Here is a 14,101-nt window from a genome sequence, read left to right on the forward strand (position 1 = left end):
TGTTAAGAGTGAATCCAGCAGCCAAGGCAGTGCTGAGTCTGCCCCAGCTGCCAGAGAAGCTGTGAGCCACACCACCCTCTGCCCCGTGTGGGATCAGGGTCAGGCTGAGCAGAAAGGTGTTGAGGCCATAGTTTCTCAATCTGCCTGAAGCTGCTGGGATATTTTGGAATATTTTATGGCTTGCCCTAACTGAAAGGTGAAAGAATCTGAGAAAAAAGTTTGTGTACATCACTGCATCCCTGACCGTGCATCCCAGGGTTAGTGTGGGTGGTTCGTACAGCTCACCCCAGCTGCCGGCAGGAGAATAGAACAAGATATATCCATAAGATATATAATCCATCCATCATTTTTTGAAAATACAAGAAGTGTGTTCCATCCCTTGGATTGTTTTTGTCGCCTTCCTCTGGGCATGCTTTAACAGGTCCATGCCTCTCCTGTAATGAGGACTCCACATTTGGACACGGTACTCCAGGCAAGGTCTCACAGCGCTGAGCAGAGGAGCAGGATCACCTCTCACCCTGCTGGCCACGCTGATTTGAGTGCAGCCCAAGATACAGTTGGCTTTCTGGGCTGCAAGGAAACATTGCTAGCTCATGTCCAGCTGCCATCCACCAGTACCCCCCAAGTCCTTCTTGACAGGCCTGTGCTCTATCCTCTCTTTCCCCAGCTTGTACTGATAGCAGGGATAGCCAGGACAATACGTGCCTAGAGCCCAATGCCTTCTCTGAGTGTCATGGCTTCTGTCAGGAATCTTCTGAGTACACAGTGCAACTTCTGGGAACTGATCTCACATCATAGCCATCCTTTTCCTAAGGCCCTATAAATCCCATGATTCTGTCTGAGAAAGATTTCTCCAAACAGTTGTGCTCCTCATCTGATTTGTCTGTTCAGGCACCATCATAAGACCTCAGCTCACACTGCAGCTATGAACAGCATAATCAATACTGTGTTGCTGCAAGCTGCTTAGGTGAATTCATGCAGCAATTCAACACCTAATGAATGTAGCACTCCTTTGGCAGGGAGATGAGAGAAGGAAGTGACACTGATTAATCTGTGATCATTAATAATGTTTTTAAGTCTTGCAAATGAAGATAATGATATGGGTAATCAACTGTCTTTCTTCAGGGTATAAACTGATCATCTACTAGGATAAAATGAGAATTCCTATAATACACATTTTCTTGTCCATTGTAAAATCACTTGATGGCATTAGCAGATTGATCATCTTCTCTCTAAGTTCCAACTATTCATCACTTCCAGATGGTTTTTGAAATTAGATTAACTGATCCAGGAGTGCAGCTCACTATAGCAAATGCTGCTATCCTCTCAATCATTTTGCTTTCCTAACTTAATAACCATACCTGCAATTTTTCTTCGAATATCAAATTTTACTTTTCTGTGTGCAGAGATATCATCAGAGCCATTCTGATTTCATGGATCCTGTTTTAAAGAACCCATACAGAGGTTTTCACAGTGCAATCTGAGCAGTTCCAGAAGTGAGGAAAATACAGTGAACTCACAGGGCCACATCAAAGTCCTGCGACAAAATTCACAGCCAAAAATAAAGCCAGCTGCACCACAAATGGTTAGTGCAATTCATTAAAAGACACAAAAAGTAAACGTACAAAATGCAAGTCCACAATGCAAACAATAATTTAAAAATCACAGTCCTCTATTAGGTACCTAGCCAACACAGATAAATTAAGTTTTGAAATCTTCCCCTTGATTTCTTGATTTCTTGATTTCTTGAAAAAACACCTATTTTAGTAGACCTTAGAGTATGCTCAGGTTGGATATTCTGGGTTCAAGCCCTGTTTTGCAAAATCAGAGATTCTGAAGGATAAAGCTGGGCATCCTTCATCACAACAGCCCCTACACAAGATCCCTCTGAAAACCCTTCACACTGGAAACAGCATGTCAGATTTAATTTTTTACAGAACTCATGAAATATTCCCCCCAGATTCCCTCTTTATCAAATCTCTGTTCAGCCCAGTAGCAACAGTAAAGGTTACTAAAAAAAAAAATCTGGATTTTCTCAGATCGCTTCTTCCCCATTTTTTCAAGCAGAGTGCAGCTAAAAGACCTGACTGAAGGCAGGAGAGTCTCTGTCCTCTGCTGGGCCACAGGAACTGAGCTACACCCTGTGTTTTTCTTTGAGAATGTTAGGAAAGAACCTCAATTACATCTATGAAGAGCAGTCTCTCAGTGTTTTTGCCATCCACTTGCCTCCTCTCTCATCTGCTGAGATTGCAAACAAGGGTTTGCAGCTTTGACAGCTTACCCAGAAAGGAGAAAGTTGTCTCCTCTGACTGTATCCCAGCAAAGGCACTATTCTCTACCACATGTCTGTTTTCACCTTACTTTTCTCAGCAAAACCACACAGAGGTGGCAGATCCACAACTCCCTACCCCTAAGCAAAGGGGCAGAATCATTCAAGGACATTGTGTCAGCTTGTAATTTTCTTTTCCATACCAGCTTTTAAATGTGACAGCAAGACTTGAGCAGAAGGCAATGAATGTTGCCTTGCTTAAAGAGGAAAGATGGTAATCACCTTATCAGAAAGTGACAGAAAAATGACTCTTGACTCCTATGTAATTTTGAACTCAGTGGGAGCTTGGTCCTTGTAGCTGTTGCCCCCATCATATTCAATCTGCTGGACTTCTGCCAAGCACTAATCAGGATCTGACCACATTGCCTTAGTACCTGCACATACTTCATTGATGTCTTCCATAAGTCAGTCCGCTCTTCAGAATAAGAGTTAACTCATGGAATTCCTAGCTGTGATGTGACTACTAAACTTTTTAAAGGATTTAGGGAAAAAATTACTCAAAAAATTAGAAAAATAAATCATTACAGTCTTTGAAATACATAGGATACTGTGTCTGGCAAAGAAAGGCTCTTATTTGCAAATCTCTGTTTACTGGCAAAGATTACAAGGGAATTTATTTTTATTTTTATTTTTATTTTTATTTTTATTTTTATTTTTATTTTTATTTTTATTTTTAAATTGTTTCAGCATCCTCTGCTTGCTGTTGTTGGAACAGACAACTGAGCAAGAGGGATTTCCGGATTCAATCAATCCTGCCTGTGCTCTCAGTACTCTCTTTCTCATCTCAGAAGTGGACCAGCCTCCATCTCACCTTTTGCAGTATTTTACAGCTTAGTCATTCTGCCCTGCTCTCCTGCCACCCTATGATGGGTTGCCAGCAATTACATGGATCTCCCAATAAAAAGCGCTCCCACTTCACCGTCTGGTAAAGCTGTATGGCCATGTAAATGAAAAGGTGTTGGAAAGAGCCAGGGCTCATAAACTATTCATTTACAATTGGAAACTTTTTCTAATGTACACATAGCCACGGTAAAGAAAAGCAGCTACACTGAATGAGTTTACATTAAATCTTCCCAATGAAAATGTTAATACTCAATCATGCATACACAGGTCTATGTGGATCATTAAGCATATGTACCTAGACAACCATACATATTTATATACACATACATAGGTGTGTCTACATAAATACATATTGATGAGCAGAGACAAACTTAATGATCCCCATCTATATATGAGTGTCTGCATTCACGCATGTATAATGAGTCTAATAAAATAATAGCAAAACTTTGCAAGGCTGTGAAGTAAAAAGGTTATTTCTGTTTATGCAGGTTTGGAGAAATGCTTAGCTCAGTAGATGAAGTGGTAGAGATAATAATTAAGAGTAAGAACTGGAACAGCATAAAGAACTTCACTTCATCCACAAAGATCTCTTTGATTTAAATGTTATAGATAAGCACCTCTCGAGAGAACATTGTTTCTTTTTGGATATCACAACCCACTAGAACAGGAATACAACCAAACTCCTTTTCATTTGTAACTATCTCAGACAAGTAACATCTTGCGCCCAGGTCTTGTCAATGTGGAGAAGTTAGACCCAACCTACAAGAACGAAAAGTCATGAAAAGACATACAACTCACAGTAAGGGATACAGGATTCATTGGGTCATCTCAAAATGCACCACACCCACTGTCCTTATTCATTTCAGTTATTTTCCTAAAAGACCCTTTGTTTTGTACAGTTGCTTTCCTCACAGCTAAAACAAATACTGCAGTTGTGCTTTGACACACATCTGCTGAAGTACTGTGATACTAAGCAAACGGAACTAACCATCTTGTCAGATGAAATGGTTGTGGAAATACCAAGAAAAGGAGCTACAGAAATGGATGATCAGCCAGGAATGAAAAAAGGAAGAGTGGATTCACCTTGCTTAGCCAGTAGTTCTGAGTTAGACTTGGAACTCAGCTCACTCACTCTCATCATACTTGCCTGTATATCACAAATCTACATCTGTAGTACCCTAAGGTAGAGCCCACAAAGCTTGTAAGGAAATAATTCATTTCTTCACCCTGACAACTACATTATATGAAGAAAAAAAAAAAAATCATAGAATAATCTAAGTTTAATAGACTTCTGTAACTCATCTTGTCCAATTTCCCACTAAAAGCAACTTCAAATTCCACTATGACAAAGTTCAGTAGGATATTCAGAATCATATGATGTCCCTACATACAAATTCACAAATTTTAGCATACTGCTAAGTTCTTTAGGATTGTTTTAAGACAAATATACATAGCACAAAGCACAGGATCCCAAAGCCTAGGATGTTCCTACAACACAATTACTGCAACTGCTCACAGCCATGAAGTGACACAAAATTCTTTGATAAAGTTGTTACTGCTTCCTATAAGCCAGAAAGCCCACTCACAGGATGTGCCACAAAATTCAAGTTGGGAATAATAGTCATCCTACTGATATACTGATTTTAATAAAATAGCATTGCGATAACATTGTTAATAATGCAATATGGTAATAATAGAATCATAGGCTGTTTAGCATTGCAAGGGATCTTTAAAGATCATCTAGTCCAATTTCCCTGTAGGGACATCTACAGTTCCATCTGGTGCTCAGAGCCCCATCTAGCCTGACCCTGGGTGCCTCCAGAGATGGGACACCCTTCCCTGTCTCTGGGCAACCTATGCCAGTGCCTCACTGCTCTTATCATAAAAACTATATTCAGTCAAAATTTCCCTGTTTATTTTGAAACCATTTTCCCTTGTCCTATCACCAGAGACCTGCTAAAGAATCTGTCTCCTTCATTCTTACAGCCCCCCTTTAGATGTTGAAAGGCCGCTATCAGGTCTCCCAGAGCCTTCTCTTCTCCAGTCTGAACAGCCTCAGTTCTCTCTCAGTTCTCTCAGCCTCTCCTCATAGGACAAGTTATAATAATAGCTGGACTATAATTATTATTTAGTACACATCCTTCACAGCATATATGTTTTTTTCAGTAGTAGCTGAATGTAAACCACTTTGATGCAAATAAATGACAGAAATTTTCGTTCACAGGAATCATCCAAGATCTGTAAATTGAATATCTCACATGTTCCAGGATGAGAGACAAATCCTTAAAAGCCAACTATTCAGTTTGGCAATACTCTAATATGACCACAGTTGCCACTTATACATCCACTCTGTTTCTACTTTAAGAGTTCACAATGATCCAGTCCTTGATTAGAGGATGTTGATTACAAACCATTGTGCTGCACCCATCAGTTTCTTGAAATCACTCTGATCTCTACCTGCAAATGCAAATTACATGTATCTTCAAACACGAAGGGTTGCATAGCACATTCTGACATAGAGGATGGCCTGTAGCAACAGATAAGCATCGATTTCTTCTTAGTCAAAGCTTCTATAAGCTCAGTTTGATCCTACATTGTCCTTACATATTTGTTAACTGAAATACTCACTGTGATAAATACTTAAGCAATTGGAAAAGGAGTGATTTTCAGATAAGCTTGAAAAATGGACTGTTTTCTAAGTGAGTTCCTTAACACTGTGGACCAGAATTAATTTAAACATTTGTGGCAATTTTAATGGGAAATTACATTTTATGACTTTTATCGATTCCTAAGGATAATTTTTGAAGTTTTTAATGATGACCAATCATAATAACAAAATGACAGCAAAGATCTCAGAAGTCAGAAGCCAATACAATATTTAGCAAGATAACACATAATCTACATTCCCCATCAGAAGACTATGAAGGTAAAGAAACAATAACCTTAGATATAAAATGCATCTTCCACTTCAGAATTAAACCAAATTGATTTATAAAGTAAATGGGCTAAATCCATAGCTAGTTGAAACTGATTAGCTCCATTGATTTCAATGAAGTTGCTGATGTGCAGATTTATTTGAGTTCAGACCTGACTGCATGCACAGTTGGAAAGTGACACCCATCCTGCAGTGCATGAAGAATGTCATGGAGAACTGTCACATCAGCCAGCACAGAAGGCTGAACATTATTGCTGCATTTGGAGAAAAATGTGGACTGAACAGAATGCAGGCTCTTATCTTTAGTCAGGGATTGGCATGCATATTCCCAATAAGATGCTTCATAACAGTCTTGCGAAAAGGTTCACAGGTATATGATAAGTCGTCGTGTTTTGTTCTTGGCAATATTTCTGACCGTGAAGCAGCAGATGTACAGATACATAGTCTTCTACGCAAACACGTTCTCCTATTCAGTGAAGAAAAAGCTGAAGCCAAGGCATGGTTTTGGAGGAAAGAAAAGAACTAGCATCCCTACCAAACATGATACAATCTTTACCCCAGTAATAATCTCAATTGTCAGCAACAGAAGCATGGAGGCTGCATTGTGCTGCCCCAGCACTGTTTGGAAAACAAACTCCCAAGTCCCTTAAGAGTGCCACTCCTATGCTTTACAGGCACAAATTATAATCGTAATTACTTACCCCAGCTTCTCTAGGACAGTTCAGAACAGAAGATACAGATGGCCTAGAGTTAGCTACAACTTCCCAATCCACTGGCTACCCAAAATACAGCACCATGACAAGTCACTTGTCTTGACACAAATAGCCAAAAAAGTCATCTCAAATGACCTTTTGCTATATTTTCCCCCAGTCACCTTCAGCTAAGGTGAGCCTTGTAGATTCCATGTATATAAACAGTAAAACTGTTCACAGTCACTTCTGTTCTTGGAAGGCTGATACACGTCAATTTTCTGAAATGCATACCAACACAAATCATGCAACCCAGTTGGAACAAATTCAGTTCACTAGCAGAAATGCCCAAGACAACTGTTATCTTAACCAAGCTTTCCTAAGAAACTGCTGACAAGCATACACAGAAGTCTACTCTCAGTCTGTCACTACCTGTGACAACAGGAATGAGATCCACCTACGCTTTCCTGCCACGTTAAGTAAGCAGATGGACTGAAGCCTAGAAGAAAACATGCCAGGTCCGCTTCTCTTTCCTATGGCAACTATAGAAAATCACTTTGCAGTGTAAGGTGCAGAAAGCAGAATAAACAAAAGGCAGAATAAACAAAAGGTGAAATTTGTCCTACGTTTCCCATCCCTGAATTGGGTCAGGAATGACACAACATCAGACATGCAACAATGTCTGATGTGATTAACCAAGGGCATTTCCTCGTGACACAGCAGATATGCTTTGCAAGAATGCTCCAGTCTAAATACAGCCTCCTAGCTAGTTTGCTTTCTGATGCTTTTCAGAAATCTTTTCCATTCAGCCCAGATAAAACACAGGTAAAGAAGGCATCCCTGTGAGAAAGGCAGCGCATCTGGTCCTTGCTTTGTTAGGAATTCCAGAGCAGAGTGTTCTGATCAGCTTTGCAAGAAAAGTCGGATGACTCTTTAAGGTGCCTTTGAACTTTAAAAGTTTCCCCTCTCCCTTTACAGTTAAATTCAGAAACTTGTCTGCTCTTGGGGCAGGGATATCTTAGCCCTTATCTAGTACTACAGCACTGCTGGGAGGAGGAAGGTCCAAGCACCTTCAGTACCAGCCCAGGCTCCTCTTTCCAGAGCATGGGTAGATCATAGTATATCTCCATTCAGGAAGGTTATTTTGAGTTCAGTTTTGCATCTGCACACTGAGAAAATCTTTATCTTAAGCTAAAATCATATGTAAAACCCATAATGCACATAGTAAGCAACAAAGCTGAGGAATACTCATATCCAGCAGCAAACTCAAACAAGAGTGAAACAGCACATCTGGAGTAAGCATAGAACTGACATTAGGTACAACCATCTACATCACTGGCCTCTGAAGAGCATTACAGTCCCTGGGCCATCAGATCTAAGGAACAGTGTCAAAGCAGTCTTTGCAAGAAGGGATCACTGGATGTAAGTAGTTCAACTCATACTCCAAGACTATCACTGCCTACATTTTAGGACAGATGCAGCTTCATCAAGTCAAGGCTTGAAAACATCCAGAGTTGGTAACACAAATTCTCAGCAACCTGACCATGACTATGCCACCCTAACAAGAAGTAGATTTTCCTTCTGTCCCATCTGAACTCACAAGTCGCAGCCTGGGGTCAGGGACCACCTCTCTTTGTCCTACCGCTCTGTTCCTACTTGGAGAAGTTTCAGTGCATCATCTGTTTGAGATACATGATGATACGCGGACACAGCACGCGAGTCTGCAGTCATCAAAATAATACACAAGTCAACACCATGCATTCATGCAATACCACACGTGCAGCTACACAATGCTACACTGCACAGTAGAGAGGCTCACCATGCAATGCAGGATCTCCACACACTCCTTGTTGCACCACATTTTAAGAAAGTTAAGAGCTGCTATACTTACGTCATTATCTGAGTCTCTATGCCAGGATCTACAAGGGATCCATCCACAAAAAGAGGTGTTGATGTGAAACTGTATTTACTCCAGGATCTTCCCTCATCAAAACTCACCCTGGGGTAGAATCAGACAAGATTTATACATGTGAAAGACTTACTTTAGAGCAACCGTGGCAAGTGAATGTTGGCTGAAGTCTTCAAGACCCAGCAGCTAGATTTATAGACAGGCACCAATCTCCTAGCCACCTAATTCACATTCTTGGTATATTTTGAATGATCAAAAACTTATAAACACTAGCAATAAGAAAATGGATATTCTTGGTCCAGCTGTACTTCAGACCTCAGAAGATAAAGGGGCATTGCCAAGTCCTGTTTCTGGATCTACAAGAGCACCTGGCATGGGGAAAGGCTCAGTGCATAAGTAGCCCTTGTCTAAATGCATGAAAATTGTTGTCAATACCACAGGATTTTTCAGCCCATGTGTGTAGCAATGGTATTAGCTACAATCTCTCTATCCCTGTTCATAGTTACCCCTATTCCAAGAAAGGTTCCCAGTACCCAGGGCTAATTCACGGGGACAGGTCCCAGTTCAAAGATCCTGGCCCCAGTTATCCCCTTTGCTCCTGTCTTCCTGGCCTTAGGGGAGCTGCCAGCCTTCATGTCACCCTGTTCCAGAGAATGCAGAAAGCAGTCAGAGGAAGGTATGCATATTGCCCATTGTATCTGACTGTTAGCCTGGCATGCAGCATACAGCTCCTAAAGCTGCCACCCAACAGCAACTCTGAGATCTGTGAGGTTTCCCTCTGCCCAAGGCTTCATACAATTGCTTCTGCAAATATCTGCCCAGGATTTTATCCCCAAGTTCTACTGGTAAAGGGAGAATAAACAGAGAAACACAGAGGTTTATTGGCTCTGAAATTATTTGATCTCTCCCAGCAGGGTCATTTGAGAGTTCTCCAAAGTACCTGAGCTGTGAAAACTGACAGATTACCTTAAAAGGACATTAACAGAGAGACAATCATGGCCTAAATATCTTCTCCAAGCAGCAGGAAACACTTCCCATTTTAAAGTGAGTATAAAAGAGGAATTTGCCTTATTTTCCAGGCAAGGAAAGTTTAGGGGTGCGTGTAAGTGTGCATGAGCCTGAGTAGGTGGATTTGCATGAGAGGGTCCTACTGGAAACTAAGCCCTACTCACTCCAAGTAGGCAGCATCGGAGACACAGAGATACCATCTAAGGACTGAGAGGTCAGTGCAAACAACAGGTTATACTAACCTGAGTTAAATAATGTAAAAGCCAAGGGTTTTTTTTTTTTCTTTTTCTTTTTTTTTTCAGTGTAGTTACCATTCCCTAAATAACTGCCTCTAGCAGCACTTAGTAAAACCTTCACCCAATTCACGATGCACATCTGCCAGAAAGGGAAGCTGATTATACACCAAAGACAGAAAGCTGGAAGAACAGCAGCATACAAAAAGCTTATCTGTCCCAAATCTATTTATTTAAATGTATGTATCTTCCTGTACACCTGTGCATTTGTATGCTCTTCTGCCTGCATGCTTATCTATCTAAATAGCATTTCAATTTCTGGGGAACAGCACACTTCATTAGGTTAGCTAAAGTTCTCTCAGCTTTTCAATTATCTGCACCTCTTTTCTCTAGGATGAAACTTACTGTACAATGTCTCAGTCTGAGAACTAATAGATATACATATACCCTTTAATTTATTCCGCTCCTGTTCATAAAATGGGTGTCTTCTGAGGCAATATAAAGCAAATATACTGCATTCAGCATTTCATGAGATTAGGTAGAGAGGAAGAAATCTGAAAGGAAACTTTCCAAGGCAGACAAAGGCGAATCGGGTTCTCAGTTCCTATGCAAAATTCACCTGTGACCAAAATCTTTCCTGAAATCTAAGTACGTGCTTGTACACATAGTGCACTTGTTAGATCCAAAGAGCCTCCACAAGGAAAGGCAATTAAAACAGTTACACCTTGGTTGAAGAATTTAGCTATAAATGGTTAATACATGCCTCAGAACTCTTTCAAAAAGTGGCTCACCTTTCACTCTTCCAGAGCTCAACTTGTCACAGCCTGATGCACCTACTGCTGGTGACTCCTACCCTTGGCTAATATACAACTCTCCTGCCTTGGCTTCTACTTCACTTGTTTTAAAGGCTTGGCCATGGTCTTCTTGATGCCCTCTTTCCTGAAGAAACTTGAAGTATGGCCATGATTACCAAATTACCTAGCACAGGCAAATGTTTCTAGTCACACCAAAACAACACACTAACCACAAACAGAAAGATCCTGAGCAGAAAATAGCTTTAGTCTGCTGAGAGCATCAATGGAGGTCTACCCTGTATATGTCCCAGTTATGGAGGCTGTTGGCAAGGGGATGGTGGCCTAGACTGACTATCTTAGTGGTCCTGACTCAGAATCGTTACTCTTAAGTTCTGACTGCTACAAGTTTGCTTATGATAAAACAGAAGTGAAATCCTTTAGGAATCAGTAACATTTAGCAACATATCTTTACCATCCTTAATTTGGAAAGGGCATTTTAATACTAACTTCTGAAAACAGAAGACAGAAGTGATGGAGACACCCTCTGAAATAGTTGGAACACAAAGCCTGGCTTCTTATTATGTATGATCCACTAGCATAAATAAGCCCCACCTGAATCATTGTAGAATGTTTTAGTGCTAAGAGTAATTCACATATGTAATTACGTATATAGCCATTTTATTTGTATAAAGAATGATAATCATAGTATAGATCAATAAAAACAAATAAACATGAAAACATTTATAAGAAAAATCTAATTTGCTCATTTTGTAGGCACCAGAAGAGATTGACCAAGAGATAATAGCACCACTGTCTCACACCCATCAGGAAAACTTGTCAAAGTATCAAGTTTACTTACCACAAGTGTCGGATGGGCGTTGATGTGTGTTTCAGAGCCACTAGTGCCCCTCCCCAGTCCAGAAACCACACGTTATACTCCTCCTCGAAGATCTGCAAAGCAAATACTGCATGAGTGTTCCACTCCATCAGAAAAGGAAGACCAAGAATAGCAAAAGGCTCTATTCTTTCCCTCTCTCTGCAAATCATACCTGCCTCCAGGAATTCCCACCATCAGAAGAGATGAACATGCCAACATCAGTGTAGGAAAGCTCAGAGCCAATATTGCCTGCAAAACAGATGAGTGTCAGAAATTCTTCTGTGGATGAACACAAAACTGCATACAAAATCACACACCCATTTGGTGCACATAAATCAGAGTAGCGGTTGAATAGTGGTTAAAGACCCTGACCACCAGATATTCCACTGCACACATATTTTTCTCTGAACTTTTAATCTCTGCACTCTGGCCAGCAAGTTGAACCTCTGTAATCTGCCAGTCTTCATCATGCGTAATGTAATTATGTCTGTCTCTCTCCCCTTCTTGTGCAAAGGACAGCATCCAAAGATGCAACTGAGTTTAAAAGTGGAAATTAGGCACCCACTGAAGTTCATGATGACGGGCCTTGGAAGCGCACTTGAGATTCTGTTAAAATGCTTAAAAACTTAACGAATCTCAGAATTTGCAGTTAAATAAACAAAGTTTGTTCCTGGGTCTGCTGATGGCTTGCGATTAATGAGGACTGGGACATAATGAAACGTCAGTTCTCTTTAAAGGAAATCTTGATTGTTTGGGTCTGAAACTCAGCCAGGGACAGGAGCAGTGCAGGAAACTAATCTGGGTCAAAAAAAAAAAAAAAAAATTAGCAGAGGTAGAGACCAGCCTAAGCACCATTCTATGAGAATACTGATCATTCTCATTGACCTAACAAATTCTAGGGTTCTTAATTTTAATCTTGTAATTTCCATTATGATGGTGTGTTCTGCAGACAGTTCTACAGAGGGAAATACCCAGCCTTCACCACGTGTTAGGGAATGGATATGCCACACATCAAAGCAATGCAAAGTTCAAACATCAGCCTGAACCGTCTATACAGACAGCCCTGCAAAACATCATTTGGAGGTGCCACCTCAGAGCTTGAAACAGATTCTTTCAAAGGTACTTCATCCAAGAGGCATACAGAACCTCATCTCTCACATTGATACATCTTAATTCAGAGTACATAATGAATTTGTACTGAATCCTCAGCCGTCTTGAATTTTGAGCATCCTCTGAAAGTTCCACAAGTGACATGGTAAGTATCACAAGTGATAGCTGAAAAACTTGCAAATGGTCTGAACAAACCTCCTTCGCTTATCCCCACATTACCCTGAGGTCAGCATCTTGGTTCTGTTTCCAGAATTAAAATGTCTACAAGCACTAGGGTTCACCAAATAATGAATTTAGGCCTGTTCTAAGTCAGTTTACTTAGACCTCCCTGCTTCCCAAAGCAGCCAGTGGTTAACAGAAAAGCTACCACAGTCACCCTGTTTTTCCTGATAGCCTATCAGCAACATCTTCCATCAGTGCTAGGTGGGATTCTGATTATATGAAAATCTGTCCCACAGGAAGCAGGCAGATGTAGCACCAACATTACCAGAAAGTCTCCCAGTCACAATGATCAACAGCCACGATCAACATTGTGGTCAAATCCATAATTCTTTCAAACACTGAGCCACTCGTATACCTTACAAGAAAGACTGGTTTTAAAACAATAGTGATTTCAATGAAAAGAAGGAAAAACTAACATTTCTTATCCAAAAATAGCAAAGGGAGGGGTAGCACTGCAGCATCACATCTGTAGCATCAACAAGAGCATAATAAAAACACCCTAATGAAAATGTTAATTGAATTTCTGACATTTAATGCTGGAAAATGAGAAACTAAAACCCAGCTGTGGGTTGACGCATTCCCAACAGCATCATGGAATACAGCTAGCTCTATTATTGTGACAACAATATTTCCAAAAATGAAACTTCTAGCTCTGGGAAGAAGGGTAATTCAAGAACGACTTTTCCATTAGTGCTCTATCATAGGAAATGATAATTTGCCCATTTACCTGATCTTCCTTCCTGACGCCAGCAAAAATGACAAACTATTGTAGACGAAGGTACAAGAAAACTCTACCATGATAAATCATATAAAAGGTCAGTCTTTAGGGACATCCAGGTTCACAAGAACAAATCCACAATAGTTCAAATGTCTCCTTAGCCCAGTATATTATCATGAGTGGAAGTCATCAAGAATTACCTGCTGGCTTAAATATGGAAAAGAAAATATTGCACAGTAACCTTTTAAATATCAAAACTGGAAGGTGAACATTCCAAATAGGGATTTCCAAATTGTGGCAGGAAAAGAGTAACATGGTGAGGCTGTGTTGATGTCACTTCTCCCTCTTTTACAGTGTAAAGTTTTTCCATAATTTTCTTCATTCTTTCCATCTACCTTCATTCAGTCATATGGATTCAAACCTTACAAAACATA

The 14,101-nt window shown here is 40.4% G+C and overlaps 1 protein-coding gene across 1 annotated transcript in view; it reads right to left on the reverse strand.

Annotated features, from left to right (window-relative positions):
• The window catches only part of SORCS3 (sortilin related VPS10 domain containing receptor 3), a 271,115-nt gene that overhangs the window by 42,916 nt on the left and 214,098 nt on the right, over positions 1-14,101 (reverse strand). Inside the window, 3 exon segments of the mRNA XM_042818330.1 lie at positions 8,688-8,795; positions 11,600-11,691; positions 11,790-11,866. Of these exon segments, the coding sequence (XP_042674264.1) occupies positions 8,688-8,795; positions 11,600-11,691; positions 11,790-11,866 (277 nt within the window).

This window comes from Centrocercus urophasianus, unplaced genomic scaffold, assembly GCF_019232065.1.
Source record: "Centrocercus urophasianus isolate 14NV4802_14NV808 unplaced genomic scaffold, USGS_Curo_1.0 seq_17, whole genome shotgun sequence".
Lineage (NCBI taxonomy): Eukaryota > Metazoa > Chordata > Aves > Galliformes > Phasianidae > Centrocercus > Centrocercus urophasianus.